The sequence below is a fragment of the Meriones unguiculatus genome, chromosome 10 (assembly GCF_030254825.1).
Source record: "Meriones unguiculatus strain TT.TT164.6M chromosome 10, Bangor_MerUng_6.1, whole genome shotgun sequence".
In the NCBI taxonomy this organism is placed as follows: Eukaryota; Metazoa; Chordata; class Mammalia; order Rodentia; family Muridae; genus Meriones; species Meriones unguiculatus.
Window position 1 is genome coordinate 3,540,339 of NC_083358.1, and position 23,240 is coordinate 3,563,578.

The 23,240-nt window shown below is 53.1% G+C and overlaps 1 protein-coding gene across 2 annotated transcripts in view; it reads right to left on the reverse strand.

The window, feature by feature from the left end:
• Disc1 (DISC1 scaffold protein) overlaps nucleotides 1-22,356 on the reverse strand; it is a 177,327-nt gene extending 154,971 nt beyond the window's left edge. The window contains exon 1 of one of the 2 annotated variants that reach the window (XM_060391796.1): nucleotides 22,131-22,354. In XM_060391796.1, the coding sequence (XP_060247779.1) occupies nucleotides 22,131-22,179 (49 nt within the window). In that variant the 5' untranslated portion in view covers nucleotides 22,180-22,354. Of the gene's footprint in view, nucleotides 1-22,130 lie in introns of both variants that reach the window. The other variant, XM_060391795.1, reaches the window with a different exon arrangement.
• Nucleotides 22,357-23,240: the final 884 nt, after the last annotated feature.

Here is a 23,240-nt window from a genome sequence, read left to right on the forward strand (position 1 = left end):
ACCGTGTGCATCCTCAACCTGGCTCACCAGGATGGGGAACTGTGGGGACCAAACCCCAGATCCTGGGTACACCTGCGAGGACTGGACTGTTACAGCTGGGAAGCTCCGCCTTTAACCTGGCCGCCCCTTCTGGTGGCGTCCTAGAAAGGACTCGGAAGACGCTGTTGCTCTTTGACTTCGTGCCCTCACTCTCCCTGCCGGCTTCAGTCCTTCACTGGCGAAAGAGCCTGTTTCTTCGGGATTCTGAAGCACACGGATGGCCTCTGAGACACCAGCACTGTGGGCTAAGCGACTACTGGGTTCTTAGACTTCAACCAGGAGACAACCATTGCTGGGCCGGTCAGACCACAGCCGGTGGGCCACTCAGATAAATCTGCTTTTACAGGGGAAAGTCATTCTATCGTTCCGTTTCTCTAGAGAACCCTGACTAATACGATAACCAAAAAGAAGGTTCCAGAACTGAGAGAGAAGTGATGCTGTCACACGCTTCCCTCTCTTCTCCCAGAGATGACCACCAAAAAGGGTAAGAGTCAAATCCAGTTAACTGTTACCTGCTAACTCCTAACAGAACATTTTGCAGAGCATGATCTTGGAATTTTGCTTCTCCTAGTCTACTCCAAGGCTTCAGTTAACTTTCTACAGGATGTGTTCAGGACTTTTTACTGTGCTAACACACACACAACAAAGTTTTCCATTCCTGCCATGTATAAATGCTGAATCCAATGGTGCATTCACTGTACTGTCCAGCCATTGCTACCATCTGTCATCTCCCAGACTGAAACATGGTCTCCATCAAAGACTGACACCCTCTCCCCTCCCCCAGACTCTGGTGAACAGACTGGCACCCTCTCCTCCCCCAGACTCTGGTGAACACTGTTCTGCTTTCTCTCTGCACAGCCAGAGCCCAAGTCTGCTCAAGAGTTGGAAGTCCATCTGGAAGCCTGTTTTCCCAGCGGGAGGGAAATCCCAATCCCCGGAGACCATGTCCCAATAGCCCAGGACAGGGGCAGAAGTGTCTCTTCAGATTATCTTTGCTCCTCCAAAATAATTATTAGAGTGTCCCGTGGCATGACCTCATGGTCCCTTGGTCCCTGCCCTCCCCTGACCAAGAAAGAGCTCCCAGCTCTGACCCAGCTCTGGGGCTGGCATCCTCCCCTTTCAGACCTGGAGCACTGACTGGAGTTAGGGTTATAACTGCTCGACAGGGGTCAGTTCAAGTTCCCTTAAAAGAGCAACACCTGTCAGGCGCGGTAGCGCACGCCTTTAATCCCAGCACTCAGGAGGCAAAGGCAGGAGGATCTCTGTGTGTTCAAGGCCAGCCTGGTCTACAGAGATCCAGGACAGCCAGGGCTACACAGAGAAACTCTGTCTTGGAAAACAACAACACCCACATTGAAGATTCCGCAAGACTGACTGACTTGTTAGAGCCCTTCATGGCTGTGAGGAGTTGGAAGGTTACAGATCCAGAGCCAAATTGATCCCCTCCCTCACACCCCGACAGCATCTCATCAGCCTGGATGGACAGCTGTTCTGATGTTTCGCTGTGTGACCATGAAAAATGCGCCCTTCGGGGCAACCCAAATCCATGCCCCCGGCATCTGTGCCCCAGCCATGCCACATATATCAGGTTCAGAACAAACGCTTGCACTCCTCAAGTGAGCGCTGCACCGGCCTTACCCAGGCAGCCCCCCTCTGCTGAGCTGTTAATTCTCATAAATGGCCTCCTTCCGCCGCATGTGTAAAGTGCTGCTCGGGAAATCCGGCCTCTCTCTGAGCCCCCCAAGAGTGCTGCTGGCTGCAGATGGATGTCTCTGATGAATCTTTTAACTGCTGCCTAATGAAATATGGATGAGCCAGAAGGCGCCCTCTCTGTTGCTCTTATCTCCCAACAACTCAGCAACTTGGGTTTCTGGCCATATGTTTGCGCTTGAGCAAAGAGCAGCCCGCTCCAGCATCCGGGCTCACAAAAGAACCTCTGCACTAGACATCATCAACGTTCTCCCTCCCTCTCTAAGGCCAGGATTTGTGCAAGAGCTCCTTTGCGGGGCTCGGTAAATGCCCCGCTTTGCACGGCAACCTGGAGATGTGTTTATTAACAAAATAACAAACCATCAGCGCGGCGCGTGTCAATTCTTCCCTGGAGGCTGCAGCGCCTTCCAAGCGAGCCCCTGCTCTGTGCTTCATTTTCATAATGCTCAGAGCTAAGTCCACATCAAAGGCCCATGGCCGTCTTAATGCCTGACCCGAAAGATGGCTTGCCAAGAGCATGGATCGGTCCTGTCAGGAAAGGACTTGTGTGTGTGTGTGTGTGTGTGTGTGTGTGTGTGTGTGTGAATGTATATGTCTGTCAGGTGTTTGGATGCCCTTTCCCCGTGCCAGCTCTGGCCCCTGGTGCAGGCGTGTGAGGACAGAGGAAGAGTCAGCCTGCGGGAGGCCAGGCTGAAGTGGGGCCATCGAGGTGCTGAGCTGCAGCAGCTTGCTGAGGTGTGACTGGGTGGGCGCTGTGACTGCTGGGCTGATATGAACTAACACAATTAACTGTCTTCTCCGACTGTCAGAACACAGCCCCAAACTGAGTGGTATGAGGGGAATTCTCAGTGCCGGTGAGAAAACCCCCAAAACACAAGAGTCTTGTGACCCCAATTTCTCCAAAGCATGGAATTGGTCTTGGAGTGTGTTTTGTGCGGGCGGGAGCAGGCTCGCCTAGGTGTGGTTGTTTGTGTGCCCCTCTGGAAGAACATGTTCTCATCACGTGTGGCTGGTCCCGGTGACTGGCTTTACCCAGGTGCAGTCTTACCCCTCGTATGTAAACCGTCTGATGCTCTGAGGAAAGTCGGCTGGGGCGTGAGACCTCAGTCCGCCGCTTTCAGGCCCTGCTCTCGAAGGTTCACACCAACGACTGGAGCAGTGAACACACAACCTCTTCATGCCTGTGGAAACTTGTCAGTGTAGGGCCGGCAGGATCGCTCAGTGTGTAAAGGCACTTGCTGCCACCTGACAGCCTGAGCTTGATCCCTGGGACACACACGTGGAAGGAGAGGACTGACTCTAATAGGCGTGTGTTGGTGCACACACACAAATAAATAACTGTAGCAAAAAAGAAATCTCCCTCTCCAGGGTCACCGGCAGTGAGACCACACGCGCTCTCATGTCTGCCCTCTGCCCGTGCTTCTGTTGGTTGCCTTTGCAAGCCTAAGCGTGGACCTCAGAGCTCCGTGTGTGCAGGCGAACACTCCACCACTGACCTACACACTAGACCCTTCCACCTTTTGGAAACTTTGGGACAATGTCTCAAGCTGCTCAAGCTGAACTTACTCTGCAGCCCAGACAGGTCTTGAACTCATAATCCCCCTGCCTCTGCTTCTCAAGTAGCTGTGATGTCTCCCAGCCAATGCCTAACTCCCACGTTCATCCATTGTTAAGAAAGCACAACTCAGTAGACAGAACAGCTTGGTTCTGGACACCATCAGCTTTGGGAGACAGAGATACCGAGGCAGGGGACTAGCCTTCAGTTAACCTGCATGCTGCTTGAAGATAAGGAGTTTGTTCCCATGGAGACCTAAGGAATGAGAGAACAGGAGTACTCAAGATGTTCACCGGCAAATTTCCCAGGAATTCCCTTACATTCAAGCCGCGCGCACTAGTTCTAAGAGCTCTTGGTTCTTCCTGCCTTTGTGATGCTTCTATATGCTGTCATCTTGAAGAAAGCACTAAATTTTACCCTCAGAGCAGGTGTGCGAGGATGCCTCCGTGTCCACATCTGAAGTGGGCCTTGGATACAGCCGTCTGTTTTGCACACCATGGAAACACCACCAGCTCCACCAGGCTCATCCCAAAGGCTTCAGCACCCAGGGCAGAGCAGTTTGTGATGGTTAAATTATTTAAATGAGACGCCGTGGCTCTTGCAGTCATTGCCACCAGACAGATATCACATACGCTCTCAGATCAGGGCCATCTGCCAGGGTGGGCTGGGAGCCAGAGCTGCTGCCCCCAGGGGCAGACACAGCCCCGGAGGACGCCAGGAGACCCGAGAGCATGACCCCTCATGAAGCCCCGTGCCCGGGCCTCGACTTACTCATCTTACTAACTTCTCTCAGGAGAGGATTAGGAAGATGCGCCTGTCCCCACTGCCGCCCCCAGCGTGCACATGATCTTAGGAAACGCAAGCTTCAGACGTGAAGGCGGCACCGTCCCTCTGCACACACCTCTCCTGCCACCTTCCTCTGGCTCCCAAGGCCACGAATGCACATTCTCTGTGCATCCTGCATCCAGCTCCACACCACTTGTCATGCTCTGGGACCTCCGTGTTCACACAGCGGAGGTTTCTTGCTGAAATCCTCCTCCAGCCTTCCTGGACCTCTCTGTGTATCTCAGAGCCCAGTCGGAGGCCAGGGGGGCAGAGGAGGCATACCAGGGAGAGACGTGCAGCCTGTCCACCGTGAGACACAGGGCAGCTGCTGCAAATGAACACAGGGGCACCACGCCCTCACTGTGTTGTGACCATCATGTGTGTTCAGATTCACACGTGTGTATATACATGTATGTTCAGATTCACATGTGTGTATACATACATGTTGAGAGTCAGTGTGTGTGTGTATGTTCAGATTTATGTGTGTATGTATGTTCAGATTCACCTGTGTGTATACATGTTCAGATTCACCTGTGTGTATGTATGTTCAGATTCACCTGTGTGTATACATGCATGTTCAGATTCACCTGTGTGTATGCATGCATGTTCAGATTCACATGTGTGTATACATGCATGTTCAGATTCACCTGTGTGTATGCATGCATGTTCAGATTCACATGTGTGTATACATGCATGTTCAGATTCACATGTGTGTATGCATGTGCAGGTTCACATGTATGTATGCACGTGCATGTGCAGGTTCACATATTGCACGTCCAAGGGGAAGTCAGACGAATCTTTAACCTTGGCTGCTGTTCTCGGGTGCTGAGCATCTTTTTATTTTAAACTGCATCAGTCACTGGCCTGGAACGAGCAGGCCAGCGAGCCCCAGGGACCTTCCTGCCCCACCTCTCCAGCGCTGTGACCACAGCTGCACACGGCTGCGCACGCCTCTTGACTACTCGGGTTCCGGGGACAGAGCTCAAGCCCTCGTGCTTGCACTCCACCGACCACGCTATCCCCGCAGCCCCCACGCATGCTCTTTGCACAGAGTCCACACCGCCACATGAGGCCCACCCAGGTCCTCAGCTCTTCGGCATCGACCGCATCTTTTAAAGAAGGATTTTCTGTCCCCACCCTGACAGCCGGAAGCCTCTAATCAGCTTTGCCTTAAACCCACCAATTTGGAGATTACGCTCGTGGGCACATTTTCAATTACCTAGCTTATCTTGGGAGAGAAGCAGAAAGGCTCCAACCTTTCCCCTCCAGAGAGGTGACAGTGGAGGGGCGAGGATGGGGACAGGGACTGGTGGAGCAGGACTCGGGGTGCCCCACCGTCCCCAGACCCACGAGGCAGGCCGGCCTCAGGGCTGGCAGGCAGGTTTGTTTCCTGGGGCCGTCGGTGCCTGCACAGCCTCAGCCACAGCTGGCGGCAGCCATGTAAAGCGCCATCCTCGAGGGGCTCAGCACGGGGCGGCATCCTCTCTGGCCGGCCTGTCTCCAGTGGGGTCTCCACAGAGACTGGAGGCCACACCCAGCCTGGCAACAAAGCTCAAGGGATACCAGAAGTTCCCATGTGGACCCCGGAGGAAGGCCAAGTACTCTCCGCTGCCCTGCTTCCTGCTTCCTGCTCCGGGATCTGAGGCGTCTGGAGCCTGGGGTGCTCTCCCACCAGCGCTCTCGCTCGGCTGCCAGTGGCCGCTGAGCAGTCTCCATGGCCTGGGCGAGTCTTTGCAGGGGTCCAGTGGCTCCCCAGGAGCTGGGCTGCTGAATGACATGGCAGCCCAGTGGGTGGAACATTCCAGAGCAAGCAGACTGCCCAAAACGAGAACAGTGTGAAGCCAGGTGCTGATGCACACATCCGTAACCACAGCTTCGCCAAGGGCTGAGGCAGGTGGATTGTGAGTTTGAAGCAGGCCTGGATTACATTATGAGACAAAGGAGATGAGGGGAGGGGGAGGGGCAGGAGGGGGAAAGAGAAAAAGGATTCAGTGTCCATCTGAGGCAGGAGCATGGGTGGAACTTGTTTCCAGGGCGTTTGCATTGCTTCCTGTCCCGCTTGAACAAGGGGAAAAGCTGAGGCTCAGATGCTAAAACAAAATAAATAAAGCAGAGGACGAGAAGGCCAGCCATGGGTCCAAATGCACAGGGACCTCTGGTGATGCTTGAAAACGTGTTCAAGCCTGCTCAGTTTCCAGCAGAGGCTCCTAATGGACTGCCCCTCCCTGGCAAACTGTCCCTCTAGGTTAAGGACATCAGGTGTCATCCGACAGCCACACAGAATTAGCAATGAGATTTAAAAGGCTACTTCTGGAGAAAGCAACCCAGTCAAACCAAGTTAAGCACGGCGGGGCAGGAGCTGAGCAACGTGTTTCTCGCAGGGGAACAGCCACGATGGCTGGAGGCGGAAACTGTGAGTTACTCCACACGTCCTTACCGGAAGAGACTCGAGTTCCCTTCTGTGGACACAGGACCCTCACTCGGGGTGATGGCTGGTCCTCATGTCAACCTGAGCAGATTAAGATGTCTGCGCCCCTCATAAGCATGCCCTGGATGCCCATGAGGGCTTCCCAAGAGGACTGAGTGAGAGGAGGAGAGCAGCAGCCCCTGGGAGCCTGGGCTGAATGGAAAAGGCAGAGACGAGAAGCTGAGCTGAGTGTGGGTTTGCACACTCCCACCCCAGTCTCTTCCTGATCGCCTAGATGTAAGCAAATGGCCTGTCCCTCCTGCAGCCACAGCCAGGAGCTGCTCACACCAATGCCTGGCCCTCCCGTCCAGACAGGTTAGACTGTGCTCTACGGCTGGGAGCTGAAATAAGTCCTCCCTCCCTGAACTCCACCACGGCGATGAGAAAGGAAATCACCACGAGGATCACGGAAGGAGAAAACGTCACGACGGTGAATGGCCAGAATGGGATTCTCCTCAATAAATATCTTAGGCCAGCAAAAATCTCTGCTTAAAACAGGAGGGCAGACCAGGACAAGAAAGACAGACAGACAGAAGAGCCCCCTCTGTAGGGCAAGGGGACCAGACCATGGAGAAGGCAGGGCAGAACCAGCCTGCTTGAATCCCCAGCCTTGGTCTCTGCTAAAGAAAGTGATCCTTGGCTTGAAAGGGACATGGTAGCTCAGCTAAGGAGACACCAAAACCCAAGACGTAAAAAGATAGGGAGAGAAGCGACGGTCACCTCACGTGACCATGTCCCCAGACGGGGTTGTGTGAGGGCAGACAGAGCTAAGAGGAGCGTGTTCTCATGGAGTGGCTTAGAACCAACTAAGGCCAGCCTTTCTTGAAGCGAGCCTCAAACTGCTGAGCTAAACAAACCAGAACACAGCCCGGCTGCGCCTGTGAGCAGCCCCAGGCTGGCAAAAGCTTGACAGGTCAATGCCAGCAGTAGGCGCAGCCGGCAGCCACCACCTCAAACGCCCACCCTGAGTTTGGGGCCACAGAGCCTCTGGCCGGCAGCAGTTAAAGCAAGCTGGGAGGACCTGAGGCAGCTTCCTCAGTTGGCTAGGGAAGACAGGGTGCAGTATTCGCACCTAAGACTTATGCCACCCTGGGCCACAAGCAGTTTTCACATCCAAGCCAAGAAAGCCACAGCAACCCAAGCTGTCCTTCATGGCTGGCCACCTGCTGTTCTCCCAGGTGTGCGTCATTACCGTCCTTAGCGCATCCTCACCCCCTCCTCAGACCTCTGCCCAACCTTAGGCCACTTTACCAGCGGCCACTGTGACTCCCAAGTTATCATCGTGACCCATCGTGAGCAGAACTCCCAACCACAGACATCCGAGTGGCAGGCTCCGAGAGGCCAGGGACAGAACAAGCAAGGTTGGACAAGAGGCCCCTTTCAACGAGAGGATCAGGGACAGCTGGGGAGCAGGCTCGTGCATAGCTGCAGGCTCAGCGCGTGGAAACAGAGCAGGAGGTCACTGAGGTCAAGGGCCAGCCTGGGCTATCGAATAAGCCCTGTCTCAAAAGACACAAACAGAAGGTGGGAGACGGCTGAGCCAATAAAGTGCGTGAGTTCAGATCAGATCCCCAACGCACACATGTACACGGACACGCGTGTTCGTGCGCCCACGCACACACACACACACTCTCTCTGTGCATGCTGACAATGTGTGTACATGTGCGTGTGCGTGTGCGTGTGTGTGTGTGTGTGTGTGTGTGAGTGTGTGCGCACATTCATGTGGAGACTTAAAGCCAATGATGAGTGCCTTCTATGGCTTACCACCTTATATATTGGGGCAGAATGTCTCACCAAACCTGGAGTCTGCCAGTCAGCTAGTCTGGGAAGCCGATTGCCCGGGGCTCCGCATCTCTCCCTCCCCCCACCTCCCCCCCCCATGCAGGGGTTCCCGGGTTGTAGCATGCATACCCAGGATTTGGGTAGACTCTGGGGAGCTGAGCTGTGGTCCTTGCACCAGCACAGCGAGTGCTCATCTCCCCAGCCCCCACTCCATCTGTAAACGCCCTAAAAGACAGGACAGAGGTTCCTAGAGAACAGGCCCTCTAAGAGCGCGAGAAAGGCTGGCACTCCCCGCACAGGGCACCCTGGGTGTCTCTTTTCATGTGTCCTTCAATGACCTTTATTATAAACAGGTGAACGTAAATGTCTCCAGTGCTCTGAACACTGGTGCAGATTAGTTGACCAATGAGGCTCTCTCGGGAGCTCTGTCTTAAAGACGCTCAGTCACTGCACAGATAAGAGTTAGGGCAGCCCGTGGCATCTGAAGACAGTTCCGGGGACAGGGCCCTCGGCTTGGGGCTCGGATACCACGTCCAGGTGGGCAGGGTCAGAGCTAAATTTGAAACTGGATCACTTGTGCTTGTAATCTTAGCAGTTGGGAAGCTGAGGCAGGAGGATCACCACACGTTTAAAGCCAGCCTTAGATACCTCAGTTCTAAGACGCCTGGGCTGCAGAGTGAAATCTGTTTAGAAAAAACAAACAAACAAACAAACTAAACTTAACTAAATCGGCTCAGAGCCCTCCAGCTGGCATCTGCCACAAAGGTCGTTCACCACACACCTTCCGGGCCTCAGAAGCCAGCCTCACTCTGAAGATACAGTGGTCATCTGTGTTGGGTGACACTGTCCTTGTGGCTCGGGCAGACAGGCCAGGCCACTAAGCTTTCTTTACTTTTGGAAGCTGCGGCAACCACAGGCGTTCTCCATGGCTCCTGTGGGTATGAAGATCAGGCAGTGACCCAAGGTCATAGTGAAAGACAGGACAGGCCTCTCTGTGAAAGGTGTAATGGTGACAGCATGGACCAGCTCACAAAAGACACGGTATTTGTGCAGCTGGCCTCCGTGGAGGACCCACACAGCCTTCCGCACACAGCTTCTCCTTAGTAAGGGAGACTATTTCAGCCCGCAGGATGCAGAAGGCAAGCCTCAAGGCGCAGGGCCAACTCTCCAACCTGGCCCCTCCCCACCGCCTCCCGTTGGGAACTGTGCTCACAGCTTTGTGAGAAAACGATGCTTTGAGCACTCGCTGTGTACCTGTCCTGACTTCCCAGGAGCCTGCCTCACTGGGGTCTGGCCACTCCTGTCTCCTCAGACCCTCAGCCCCCATCTATCAGTCTCAGAAATCGCTCCCTGATGGAAGAAAAGATAGGACCTGCCGCATGACCAACGAGGAATGGCTGTCATGAGAGAGAAGAGGGTCAGGCCCCCGTGCAGGGCATCGCTGGGGATCCCTGAGAAGGACCTGGAAGGGCATATCCTGAAAAGGAAAGACTCCCAGGGCACCTGAGTACCATCCTCAGAGAAGTGAAGGGCTACAGGAACAGTGGCTGCCCTCCCCCTCAAAGGGCAGCGCCTGGATCGACGACCTGTCCCTCGGGGCAAAGCCGAGCTGTGTCCTGGGCATGGGTGGCATCTGCCCCTGGCCACGTCAGGCGCTTCTCACAGCTGAGCACCGCCCCCAACAGTATTTTCAGCCTTGGCTGAAATGGGTTCCTTCCTGATAGATACATCCCATAGACTATTCTCATGGTTTGGAGCCAAAGAGATGGTCCAGTGGAGAAAGTGCTTACTGCGAAAACATGGCTACCTGAGCATGGATCCCTAACCCACTAAAAAGCCCTGTGCAGCAGCTCACACCTGAAGTTCAGCATGGGAGGGCGGAGGTGGTGGACCCCGGATCTTGCTGGGCAGCCAGTCTAGCTGAAACAATAGTTTTGGGTTCATGGAGAGGCATAATGTCAAAAACTAAAGTGGAGAGTGAGAGGGAAGATAATAAAGTCAATCACTGGTTTCTTTGTGTGCACGTGTGTGTGTGTGTGTGTGCGTGCATGATACCATCAGTGGGAAAGAACAATCATTCACTACTTTAGAGTGTAACAAAGACTACACAATGTGCAGCACAAAAGCAGTTTAGTCACGAAGCTGAGACTTTCTCGTTGGCAGGAGAGAGAGCATGAGAAAGCAACGATGGTGCTCAGGTCACACGTGTGACTCTGGGATCATCTCTTAGAGTACTAGGGGACACACCCACCCATACTGACACAGCAGTGAGCACCGGAAGTGAAATTGCTTTCAGATAACGCATAGAACCATCCCAAGCAGTATTTACAAGAAGCAAGATAACAGGTCATTCCAGCCACCCCCAAAAGACAACCAATAAGGCTTATAAACAAAAACAGAAGCACCGCACTGTGCACACAGCTCACGCCCACAGCTGACAACACGAGCATAAATGTAATGTTTCCTCAGAGGGTAGACCTTGTGATAAATGTGCACCAAAAGAAAAAAGCACTGACAGCCAGTGAGATGGCTTAGCAGGTGGAGGGGCTGCGGCCGAGCCTGACCACTGGAGTTCACTCCCTGGAGCCCACAGAAAGAAGAGAAACGATTCCTCGGAGTCGTCCTTTGCCCTCCACATGCAGGCTGTGGCATGTGCAACTATGCACACACATTCTCCCAGTAAATAAATGGCCAAGGAATTAACACAACAATAAAGGAGTCCACTGGGAACTCAGGGAGGAGGTGGGTTTGATGGTGGTGACCGCACAGGTGTGTAAACAGCCCCAGCTCATCAGACGTATGCAGCAAATGTGTAAGGCATGTGTTCATGTGCCTGTGCATGTCCAGGTGTGTGGACATGGGGGTCCAGGTACACTGGATTCTAGATGCTCCACTTTCCGTAGTAAGGTCCGCTTGCTGATCCCCAAGCTCACCTTGGCTAGCTAGGGAGCATCTGCCTCCATCTCCCAAGAGCTGCGCTGTGGGCGTGGTGAGCTTAGGGCCTGAATTCCGCTCTTCACCCTGGCACATTAAGTGTGGCAGTGTTGTCCACTGAGGAATCATCCCAGCCACACACAGGACTGCATGGCAATCCTCCTCAAGGAAGCTGTTCTTAGGGTCAAAGAGAAAGGTCTTCCTGAGACGCCTCTGTAGCCACGGCCTCCTGTCCTAGACCCCGTGGGCTACAGACCTCCTAAGACAGTAAGCGAGACTAACGGTCTTCCTCCTTCCTTCTACTTGGAGACAGTCTCCTGCCTCTGCCTCTGGTGACTCAACTGTCAGAGGCCCACCCGTGTGTGCAAAGCACATAGGTGGGGCACCGATGGTGGGGGTTCCTTCTTGGATCTTCTCTCAGTTTTCTCTGCAGCATGCTGGCAGATGCTAAACCAAGTGACGAGGCCAAAAACTAGCTGCAGGTCTCTTGGTGGACACTGATTGTCATATTTTGTTTGTGTACCAGGGAAGATTCCATGCTCTTTAATCAGATTAACTCTGAAATTCGCCGGCGTTCTCTGAGCATTCCATCTGTCTCTCCTGATTAGCCCAGCCTTAAAATAGCCCCCTGGAGAGATGAGGGGGTGCAGGCTTTTGTTCTCTTCCTTGTGGCAGAGGCTGCATGACACAAGATGGCAGACATTCTACAGGACCAAGAGTGCCTCGCTGCCCTGGGCCTGAGGAGCTGTGAAAAGCTCTGGGGTTGGAGGCCGTGATGACTCAGCTGAGACTGCTTAGCGTTCGCGGCAAATCATAAGCCAGATCTTGGTCTGTGCTGAAGAGCCGGCATTTGGGGCAGGGAGGTGGGGTCTGCAGCTACCCAGACTCTTCTCTAGAAACTGGGGTCAGGTTTGGAGGTGAGCAGCTGCACCCTGACTCCCTAGGGTTTGGCAAGCTGAGGCCTGCCACCTTCCTTAGGGAAGTGAGAGTGACATGTGGCTCTCTCCTGGCACCTGGAGACTCTGTCAGGGGTTAGAGACTCCCAGACAGGCCCTCCACAGAGGGCTGCCATGTCCTTCACATAACAAAGGGCTTCTCTGGGTGGGCTTGACTGAGGCCTGCAGCTGGCAGAGAAGGTGGCCTGGCAGGAGATGGCTTTGGGTGCCCTCAGGTGAAGTTATCAAGCAGCCTTTCCCGTTGCTGTGACCAAAACCGGACAAGGAACAACTTAAGAGAGGACAGGGTTTGAGAGTGCAAGCCTCGCACTGGAAGCCTGGGACAGCCTCTGGCGTCTCTGTGCTGGGCTTCCTTCAGCCTCAACACCACCATTCAGCATCTTCAAATCCCTGACCTTTTCTTGTGCCTTGTCTTTCTTTTAAACACCCACAGTTGCTTTGGTAAACCCAGGTGATGGACCCAGGTGATCTGAGACACATCCAAAAATCCATAGTCTCAAACTTAACCACATCTACCCTCCAGGCTCCTTCAAGCCATGCAGCGAACCTGTGCACAGATGCCAGGGGTTCGGAAACAAGCATCTTTGGGGAACTGTTAGTCTGCCTCCTGAAACTATCATTAGGGGAGGAGGGAGGGAAGGCAGAAGGATGAGGGAACTCAGACCACAGGAAAGACGAAACTGAAGGGTTGAAAGGTCAGCGCTCTCGTTTTTCTTCTGTTGCTGTAACAAAAAGCAACCCTGAGAAAGAAGGGCTGAGTTCAGGTTAAGGCTCACAGTCCATCAGGGCAGGAAATCAAACAGAAACCTGAAGCAGAAATCACAGTGGAGGGGGTTGCTTGCGGGCTGGTCCCCAGGCTCATCCTTAACTAGCTTTCCTATACAAGCAAGGCTGTCTGTCTAGGGGATGCCCTCACCCACAGTGGGCCTACATCAGTTAACAAGCATGTCACTCCTTCGCAGGCATACCACAGGCCCCTCGACTGAGGGCAGTGTCTCTCGACTGAGACTCCCTTCTCAGGTGACTCTAGACTGTCAAGCTGATGCAGTGAGAATTTTGGGTTTTTTTTTTTTAAACATAGAAATGTCATGTGAATATGTTTTTGTTTTGATCACAGGTGTGGGGTATGGGGCTTCAAGCTGTCCACATGCTCTAGCAAGGGTGTGATTTGGACAGCTGAGACTAGTTTATGTTTGGAATTCTGGGGACTCTTCAGAGAGTGCACAGATGCCAGAGCCCCAAGAGAGGGGACCACTGCTGTTTCCCTGCTGCTGCTGCTGCTGCTGCTGCTGCTGCTGCTGCTGCTCTTGTTGCTGGATGCTGGAACGCTGGTCGCTCATTGGAGATACATTAAAGACAAAGAGCAAATTTGCCTCCAGGAACTCGATGTCCCCAATCAGCAGATACTGAAACTCCTTTCCCCCTTCTTTCTCTCCCACATAGTTTTGGGGAGTTAGAAGGGATAGGGTGGTAGAGGGAGGGAGGAAAAAGAACCAAATAAAGTGTCCAAAAGCCTGGCTATAAGTCTACAGTTTAAGTCAGCCAGGACAGGCACGGTACATGAAAACAGCAAGGTGTGGTGACAGGATCCAGGCAGCTGGTCACATGGCATCTGCAGTCAGGAAGCTGAGAGAGATGCTGGCGCTCAGCTAATTTCTCCTATCAAACCATGGAATGGTGCTGTCCACGTGAACCTTCCTACAGTGTCCAGACCTGACAAGTGTCGAGAGGCTTGTCTCTTCTCTCCAGTGAGTCTAGGTACCACCAAGTTGTCAACCAACATTTACCATCACAGATATTTTCCTATGTGATCATGGAAGAGCCACGGGAGCTCTGCAGAGTGGGCGGTCAGATGGCAGAGGTGCAAGTGTGGTGACCCATCTGGGACCACAGTGAGCTCAGAGGCAGCAAGAGGCTACGCCAGCTGAGCTAGCAATGCCGCCTTCCCCGTGTCAACACGGCACTGCTGCCTCATAGGAACCATTGGTCAAACCCCAAAAGCTGCCCCTCAGAAGAGGGTGTCCCCAGGCCACTGCCCCATCACGTGAGACCTCCTCGGCATAGTCCCCAACTGCAGCCCACCTTTACTGTGTGACTGCTGTCATATCTTGTCTCCTGTCATCCCCATGACCGTTCTAGGAAGCAGGCATGCCATGTTCAGCATGCAGAGGGAGAGAATCAAACTGCTCTTCCCCACCCACACAGCCAGTGAGCACCTCCTGTGAGGCCAGCTTTGTGCAAATGCCATGATGGTCCCTGGAGGCACACGGAAGCTAGGGCTCTTTCCTTTCATTGCTGGGAGAACTTGGACGGAAGTCCCCTGGCCGCCTGAAACAGCACTGTTCCGTTTGTTTGTTTGTAAGCTAGTTGCTGCCTCATTCAAAAAGGGGTGGGGAGGGGCGAAACGTGGCCAGATCTGAAGGCACAATGAGAATGCAGAGCTGCCCTGAAGCTGGCATTTCCTGTGGATTTTCTGTGGCTGAGACAAGAAGCCCTTTGACTGTGGCTCCTGTGGGGTTCCAGGAAGCAAGCTGGCCTTCTCTGCGCTGAGGGACCTCTGACAGGGCAGAAGGAACACCCTGAGCACGGGCCAACTCAGCTGTCCCGTTGCCAGGGTCACAGAAGTGCTAACAGCTCACAAGCACCAGCTCCAAACACGCATGCAGAGCCGGTGGGTCCTGCAGGAAGGCAGGGCCAGGGTTGCGCTGGCAGCAGTTAGTGATGGTTTTATTAAGTACCTTCCAAGTGTGCTCATTTCCATCCTGTGGCCCAAAGGCCCAAAAAAAAAAAAAAAAAAAAAAAAAAAAAAAAAAAGACTTGACAGGCTACCAGACCGTCTTCAGTGTCAGGGCGCCCTCTGTAGGCATGAAGTTGCACCTGCAGATGTCCTGCCCGGAGAAGCCCACTCACCACACAGTGGGCACCCTGGTAGAGGGCTTTATACGGACTCCATCGCACAGGGGCGAAAGCCACACGACGTCCAGACCAAAATTCGACACAGAGAACAGCAAAGCTCTGCTGGTTCTGGGGTCTCCACAAGGCCAGTGCAGGCTGCTCCACAGCCCTTGGTCAGTGTGATCAGCCCCTGCCATCCCCACCTGAGCTACTGTTTGCAACACTGAGGCGGCCAGCCAAAGACTTCTTCACCTGACCGTGGCTGCTCTGCCGGGTCCAAAGGAAACTCCATCTCTCCACATTCTGGTGGTCAGACAAAAGCCAGCATTCCGTGGGCACTTGTGAATTCCGCTCCCCTCTACCGAAAGACCCATTTCCCTTTTCACTGGCAGAAGGGACATACGGCTCTCTGTGGTGACTCTCCTCTTAACACACCTTCGCACCTTTGCACCGCCAGGCTCCGTCCGCATTGCAACGTCCCACTCTTCCCACCTCCTTCCCGACCCTAAACTTCTCCAGCTCCTGTACTTCCGGCCCCTCGGCCACTCATTGGGCTTATAACCCTGCTATTCCACTGTGCTCTCTTTGTTTCCTCTGTCTCACTCTCTGTGTCTGTCTGTCTGTCTGCACATATGTATGTATGAATGTATGTGTGTATGTCTTTCTCTCTATCTCTTTGTGTGTATCTGTCTGTCTCCCTCTGTCTGTTTGTATGTATGTATGTATGTATGGCTCTGTATGTATGGCTCTGTGTGTATGTGTCTCTCTCTCCTTCCTCCCTATCTCTCAGCTAACCATATTCAGTCTATTTCTTTCTCTCTGGGCTCTGGACTCTTCTGGTTGCCTCTGGCTGTTCTCTCCCTTGTATCTACAATAAAAACCTTCCGTTAGCCATACCATGAGGCAGTCCTGTCATCAGTTTATATACCCCCCAGAGGCACAATGTCTGGCCCAGCTCATCCCAGCAGGAACTTAGGCTACAAAACCAGGCATCCAAGGACTTAGGTGACAATTGAATGACACTCACTCCGCACATGTCCTCTGAAGCTCCTGAGATTCCGGAACTTTGTGTTTCCTGGTAAATAACTACTTGGTGGGAGATGGGACAAGGATGCCAGGAGACTGGCAGGTAAGAGCCGGCTTGGGACGCTCTGCCCTGCCGCCCTGTGCCTCTCTGACCCATGCTTCCTCCCCTCTGTATGTCATAATAACGTGCTCCCTCTTCTGAAACACTCACACAGATCCGTTGGAAACTGCTGCCTCCTTGATTGACCTTAAACACGCATACTCGAAGTAAAGGGAATGTCGGGAGAAAGGCCCTATACCCACTAAAGAAAGAAACAAAGTCTGAAGGGCACCATCAACACCCATTCATGCCAAAGTCAGCCAGAGCAGTTACGATAGAGGATAACTCCATTTCACTTCCTGAGGACCTTTGTCATATATCATCTGAGCTGTCTTAAGCATGTACATGCAGCACATGTATGAAAGAACGTGCTTAAATTATCCCAAATTGTAACATCCAGAAAATGTGACTATTAGGTTAAAACGGCAGACTGTGTTCATTTTTTTTTTCATTGAAATGACTGTTTGATCCAAATATGCACCCTGAAATGGCCATGAATGCAGGAGAAGTGATTCTGGGGAAAACAAAACAAAACAACAAACAACAAAACACACAGGTCTGTTTCTCTCCAGCCTTTGTAGATGATAACGTCACGATGTCAGAGTGATGTGAGGTGAGGGGGTGAAGTGGTTCAGCAGATAAGAGCACAAAAAAAAACAAACCTGACGTCTAATCCCCGGCATGAACTCTACAACAGCAGTGGCGCGGCACATGCCTGTGCACGCCTGTGATCCCAGCACTTGGCAGGCAGAGGCAGGCGGATCTCTGTGAGTTCAAGGCCAGCCAGGTCTACAGAGCGTCTAGTGGATGGTGGTGGGCACACCCTCAATGCCAGCATCCGGGAGGCAGAGGCAGGCGGATCTTTGATGGACCCGCAGCTGAAGTTAGGGCACACCTTCGGGTCACCGAGAACAGACTGCCACCACTGTGCACAGGGTAATCTGCTCTTTAGAGAGCCACGTAACAGTCAATGCACTTGCCTCGGGTTTCCCATGGAATCAGCTCTTCCAGCCCATGCTCGTGCACAGCCGAAACCTTAAGTTTCACACTCTTCCATGCCCAGGACCCAGATAACGCAAGTGCGCCATTTGCTGGAAGCAGCAAGTACAGAGGTGGAAAGCAAGATTCTAAAATGCACGTTTCTGCGTGCTGATTGACAAATGGTGGCGCTTGCAGACTAAGTCAGCTGGGACTGGGTGGAGCCAATGAGTTAATCCTTGTGGGGAAAAAAAACTGTTTAAGATTTCTGTAGAGTATCATGTTCCTCCCCATGTGATGCTTTCCCTGCTTTCAATAAAGACAAAGTGACGTCCTTTGCTAGGGACAGACAGACAAAGGGAGGAAAGACAGAGACAGCAGATCCACAGGCAGCTTCCAGGCCGACTGAAGTTCAGACTCATAAAACAGAGGACGAAGAGACAGGAAACATGAAGTGAAGAACTTAAATCTGGAGAGATGACTCAGCTGTTAAGAGCACTGGCTGCTCTTCCAGAGGACCTGAACCAGCAGCCACATGGTGGCTCACAACCATCTATAGTGAAATCCGGTGCCCTCTTCTGGCTGCAGGCACACATGCAATCAGAGTGCTGTATGAATAATAAATAAATCTTTAAAAAAAAGAATTTAAATCTGGACTCACTCTTGTCTAAATGACTCCAAAGGGAGGTGCTTTTATTTCTTTCCTTAGTGCAATATTGATGTGTTATTAGTGACTTGGAGTTAATCACTAGTGCATTTAATATATGCAGTGTGGATGTTGGGTCTTCCCCTAATCAGATATCTAGATGCACAGTTCCTAATGCACGGCACAGGGGGGCACAGCTGTGCTCACTCAGTACACTGTCATCACTCAGGTACCTAAGTCGGGAAGATCTTGAGTTCAAGAGAAATTGATTTGATTTACATAGAAAGATGTTGACACACACAGTCACACACTCACAGTCACACACACAGACACACACACTTTTATCAGTAGCTGTACTTGTTGAATGGGGACATCAGAGTCTTACCTACCACTGAACACAAGAAGCTTGACCTAATTCATGGAGTTTGCATATGTGTGCATGCACACGCATACACGAGTGTGTGTGCAAATGTTCGTGCGTGTGTGCAGGGGCAAGCCGTTGACACCAGGTGACAGTCACACTCCACCTCTTTTCTGAGCCAGGGCCTCTTGGTGAACTTGGAGCCACTGGCTCAGCTGAGCAGCAAGCACCAGGGATCCTCTCGTCCCTGAGTCACCAGTGTGAGGGTTGCAAGGATGCACTTCCACACCTGGCTTCTTATTTTTTTTTCTGTCAACGCACCTTCTAAGGAATCAACAAAGGGCCTTTCACAAACACAGCAATCACTTTACCGAGTGAGCTACCTCCTGACTTGGTAGCTTAACACTCTGCCCAGCAGTGGCCCGGCCTTCTGTTTCCTGCTCTCAGTGAGCAGGGATCCTGCAGGCCGGAGGAAGCCCCACTTCCTGAGCTGTGACAAAAGGCAAGTCCCCCACGGAGAAGGCAGAAAGGGAGAGAGACTCCTGTGAGCCCCTGACCACCTCCCAAACACTAGTCTCTCACTTGTTGGCACCCGGCTCCCTCCCTCCTCTGCTTAGTGTGTCTGGGGAGAGCGGGCTGCAAAACTGCAGCTGGCTGGCTCTGACTCCGGACTTTAAAAACGAAGCAGAGGGACTGTCCCGAAGCCATTCCAGGAGCCATTCCCACAGGGCCACTGGAGTCAAGCCAATGACTGCAGGGCTGACTCCCCCGAGATGAAAGCCATCCTTACTAAAGGGTGCAAAAGGACAAATGACCTCCAAAGGTGGCCCAGCCATGCCAGGAGAGGACTGTTCCCAGCCCAGAGTGGCTGCCCAAGGCATATGGGTGGCATGGGCTGAGCCAGGGTGGCATGAGAACAGAGCGGGTGACATCGATATCGTCGTTCTTATAAAAGAAAGAACCTAATTCTTGTCTGGTGCCCTAACCTAGAACATCATCTGTTCTCACTCACACAGTCACATGGCCAATCTTTAGACCTTCCAACGTCAGCGTTACTGTTATCTCTTTGTTCCAAGGGTCTAATATCAAGTTGAACCCACAAATAAATCCTGCCATCTACAACTGAATCCCTAACGATTCTTCAGTCAAAATGACCACCTTGTTTTTAGGGGCAGGAAAGGTGGCTCAGCAGTTAGAATGTGCCGCTCTTCCAGAGGACCCGAGTTCAGTTCCCAGCACCCTAATATCACCCTACAACTCCAGCTCTGTGGGACCTGGTGCCTTCTTGGACATGTGCTCACATACAGGCATACACACAGCAAAAACTTTAACCAAAATTGTTTTTAATGAAGATGTCTTATTGAGTGCAGGACACTGGCTTTTTCCTACTTAAACATCTTCATGTTTGAGCAAAGAGCAAGTATCACTTCCATCATTTACTGAAAACGGCGGCAGTGTCCATCATCTTTAAATACTTGTGAATCGCTGTGCACAGCACAGAAGCAGAGTGCAGGGGTAGAGGCCTCAGGCTGTGCTGACAGTCCAGGGTTTAATGGAAGGTGGGTTGTACTACTGAGAGGCTTTCTGCTCCTCCTCCAATGAGCGCATGTTGCTTTTGAAAACAACAGAAATCAACAGGAGAGACTTCGTTTCAGAAACAGAGTTAGGAGGAATTAATTTTGTAACAGAGCCCCAGCCTTGGCTCTCCTCTCTGAAACCCCTCCCCGAATCTTGGGTAGCACTGTGGTCTCTGCAGCCATGCTCTAGGGCTCAGCCCTGCACAGTAACTGCCCGAAAATCTCCACCTCACAGGCATCCTCCCGTCCCCAGCAAGTTCAAATGTTAAAGAAAGTAATCACTAGACCCTAAGTGGGATTTGGACGAAGATCTCATGATGCATTCTTTCAAAGTTTAATACCTTTTTTACTTGATAATTTTTCATATTCATTGTTCTGCAAGAAAATATCACAAAATAAAACCTTATAAAAGTAAAGATGAAATTGAAATGTTTACAAAGTTTTCTGTGGGGGTGCAGGGACCCAGTTTTCTTTAAGGGGCTGGCCACCGGGAGTCTGACCATGCTCCAGTGAGTAGAGAAGCAAAACCATTGGGCTAGGTGTGTTTGTTTATTTGTTTGGGCACAAGGGTGGGAGGGTGGACCTGGGAAGGATGGGAAGCAAGGGTGACGGTGCATTGTATAAAATTTCCAAATAATCAATAAAAATATTATGTTGAGGAAAAAACAAAGTTCTTTCTGTGATTTACTCTTTTTTGGGGGGTCCATAATTAATGAAAAATGCAGACTAGAGGTATAATCCTATCTCTAGTACTAAAGTGTCTGCCTGCTTGCCTTAACGTGTTTAGAGACCTAGATGAGAGATAGATAGATGGATGGATAGATAGATCGATGATAGATGACAGATGACACAGAGATAGACAGATGATAAAGATAGATATAAAAGACAGAAATAAAGACATGATACTGTATTGCCTTTGATCTGACATAGGCCTCCTTTCAGCCTCGGCTCCTCCTGGCGCCTTCCGTTTATTGGAGACCCCTGCACCTGGCTTCGAAGCCTCCACCCTTGTTTAACAGTGGGGGAAGCAGGCAGGTGACTACACAGATGGCTACGGGCCTTGGTGTGGCCAAGGGGCGATGAGAATTGTAACATCAGCCCCACACGGGTTTAGGGAGGACTCCATGAACTAATTAAATAATAATAACTAAAATAACAATTAAGGGCCCCTGTGGAGTGGAGCACACCTGCAATCCCACTGCTTGGGGGTCCGAGGACAGAAAGTTGGAGGCCAGCCTGGGGTATGCAGTGAGTTTAAGGCTAGCCTAGGCAACTAAGAGATTTTTGAGATTTGCTGTGTCTCAGATATTGGGTCCAGGGCTTCATGTTCCCCAACCACATTAAGCCCCTTACGAGCCCTGCTGATCAGGGAGGGAAATCAACTCCATTTTACATATCGGAAAACTGAGGCATGCCCAATCTAGGACGGGGGTGTAGGAGACTCGAACCCACGCCCCCACACACACACCAATCCTGCATTTTCGTAGAACCCAGTTAAGGAGAGAGGGAGGCTGGCGGTTAGCATCCCTTTCACAGAGGAGTAAACTCAGGCTCTAGCGTCTTAAAGAAGCGCTAAATCCTTCTCTCCCTCAGCACTGCAAAGTTCCAAGCTTGTTTTTTGTTTGGGGTTGTTTTGGGTTTGTTTGTTTTTTGTTTTTGTTTTTGTTGTTGTTGTTGTTTTTCAGTTTTGATTTTAGTTTTTGAGACAGTCTCATTAGTGGCCCAGGCTGTGCTAGCAACTGTCTGCAGTCCTCCTGTCTCTGTCTCTCAAGCGCTGGTTTTAGAGGCGTGGGCCATCATGCCAGTTTTCTGACAGCGAGTGGCTGAGGTCTTGTTGCCACCCACTTAACTCGCGTCACCACCGCGGGTTGGCAGGTGGCCCAAGCTCGTAGGGGAAATGGAGTGGCTGCCCTCGGCCTGCGCGGCCCTGCGCGTCACAGTCCACGGTCGGGAGTGGGCGGCGAGCAGCGAGCAGCAAGCAGCCCCGCAGATGGGCCTGCTCTGTACCCCACTCCTCTCCCAACCTCGCCCTGCGTGCCCCAGGATGGGCGACGTCCACCAGAGGCTAGCTGCAGGGAGTCCCGGGACCGACCCGCACGCGGGCGCAGCGCACGCCCACGGGGCCACCAGACACCCGCGGGCCCAGAGCAGGGGCGTGCTGGAGACGCCCCCGCCCGCACGCCCGCCCCTGCCTCGGTTTCCCTCCCCTGCGCCAGCGCACCGAGCCACGCCCGGACCTGGGCCGGCCGCGGCCGCCCCGCTGAGACCCCGGGCCCTACCTGCGCCGCGGCCGTGGGTGGGAGCGCCCCGGGCCCCGCCGCCCGGCATCGTGCCGCCGGCTGCCGCGGGAGGCGGTGGGAAACGGGCGAGGGGCCCGAGCCGAGCGGAGGCTCCTTCCTCCGGGCCAGGACGTGCTTCCTCTCCAGCCCCGGCCCCCTGCACGCGCGCGCCGCCCCTCGCGGCTCCCAGACCGCAGGGCTCAGAAAGTTTTGCTTTTCGCTTGGGCGAAACCAAGAGGGGAAGTGCGATGGGGCAGGCGCTTGCCGGAGCCTGGGGAAGGGAGGATGGAGAAGAGAGGGGAACTCCTTCCCGCCAAGTCCGGCAAAGAGGGAGGGAAAGCGGCAGATGACGGGTTGGGGGACGGGGGAGCAGCTGCTCAAACCTGACTTGTGACTTGGACAGCGCTGGCAGCGCAGAGCCAGCGACCTGTGCCAAGCCCCGCAGCTGGCCCACCTCCCTCCTCCCTTCCCTTTGGCCCCTTCGCGAAGCACCTGCTACGGGACAGCGGGTACAGGACGTGCCAGTCAGGGGCCAGGCCCTTCATAACCTCGCCTCTGGACCCCGAGGCTAAAACAAAGCCACAAACTGAAGTCAGCCAGAGGCCTGGAGGCCTGGCTGTGGGCGGAGCAGGAGCAGCAGGGGAATTTCTGCAGGAGAGGAGGAACCTGTGACAGCTAGAAGAGGGCCCTAGAGAGGAGGGACAGGGTACATGGCCGGTCAGCAGGGGCCTGTGGGGAAGCACAGATGGGTGGGACTGAGGCTGCTGAAGACATGAGCAGTGGACTTAGCGCAGCGGTCAACAGGGTTGAAAAGGCACTGCCAGTGTCCTAGCTGTCCATGCTGCGGCCTAGAACCATGTGTGAAGAGAGCCTCGCTATGGCTACCTAGATCAGACCGGCCTGAAACAGGTCTGTGAGAACCGGTGTAGGAAGGCCCAGCCCACTGTGGGCGGCACCATCACCCAGGCCTTGAGGTTGCCGGAAAGGTACCGGAGCCCATCCATCCACCAGCCAGCTGGCACGCTCCCTCCGCGGTTCCTGCTGTACCTCCTTGGCAGCTCTTGGTTGGAGTTAATGCTTCGTGGAATAGCAAGCAGGCTTGCCTTGGGC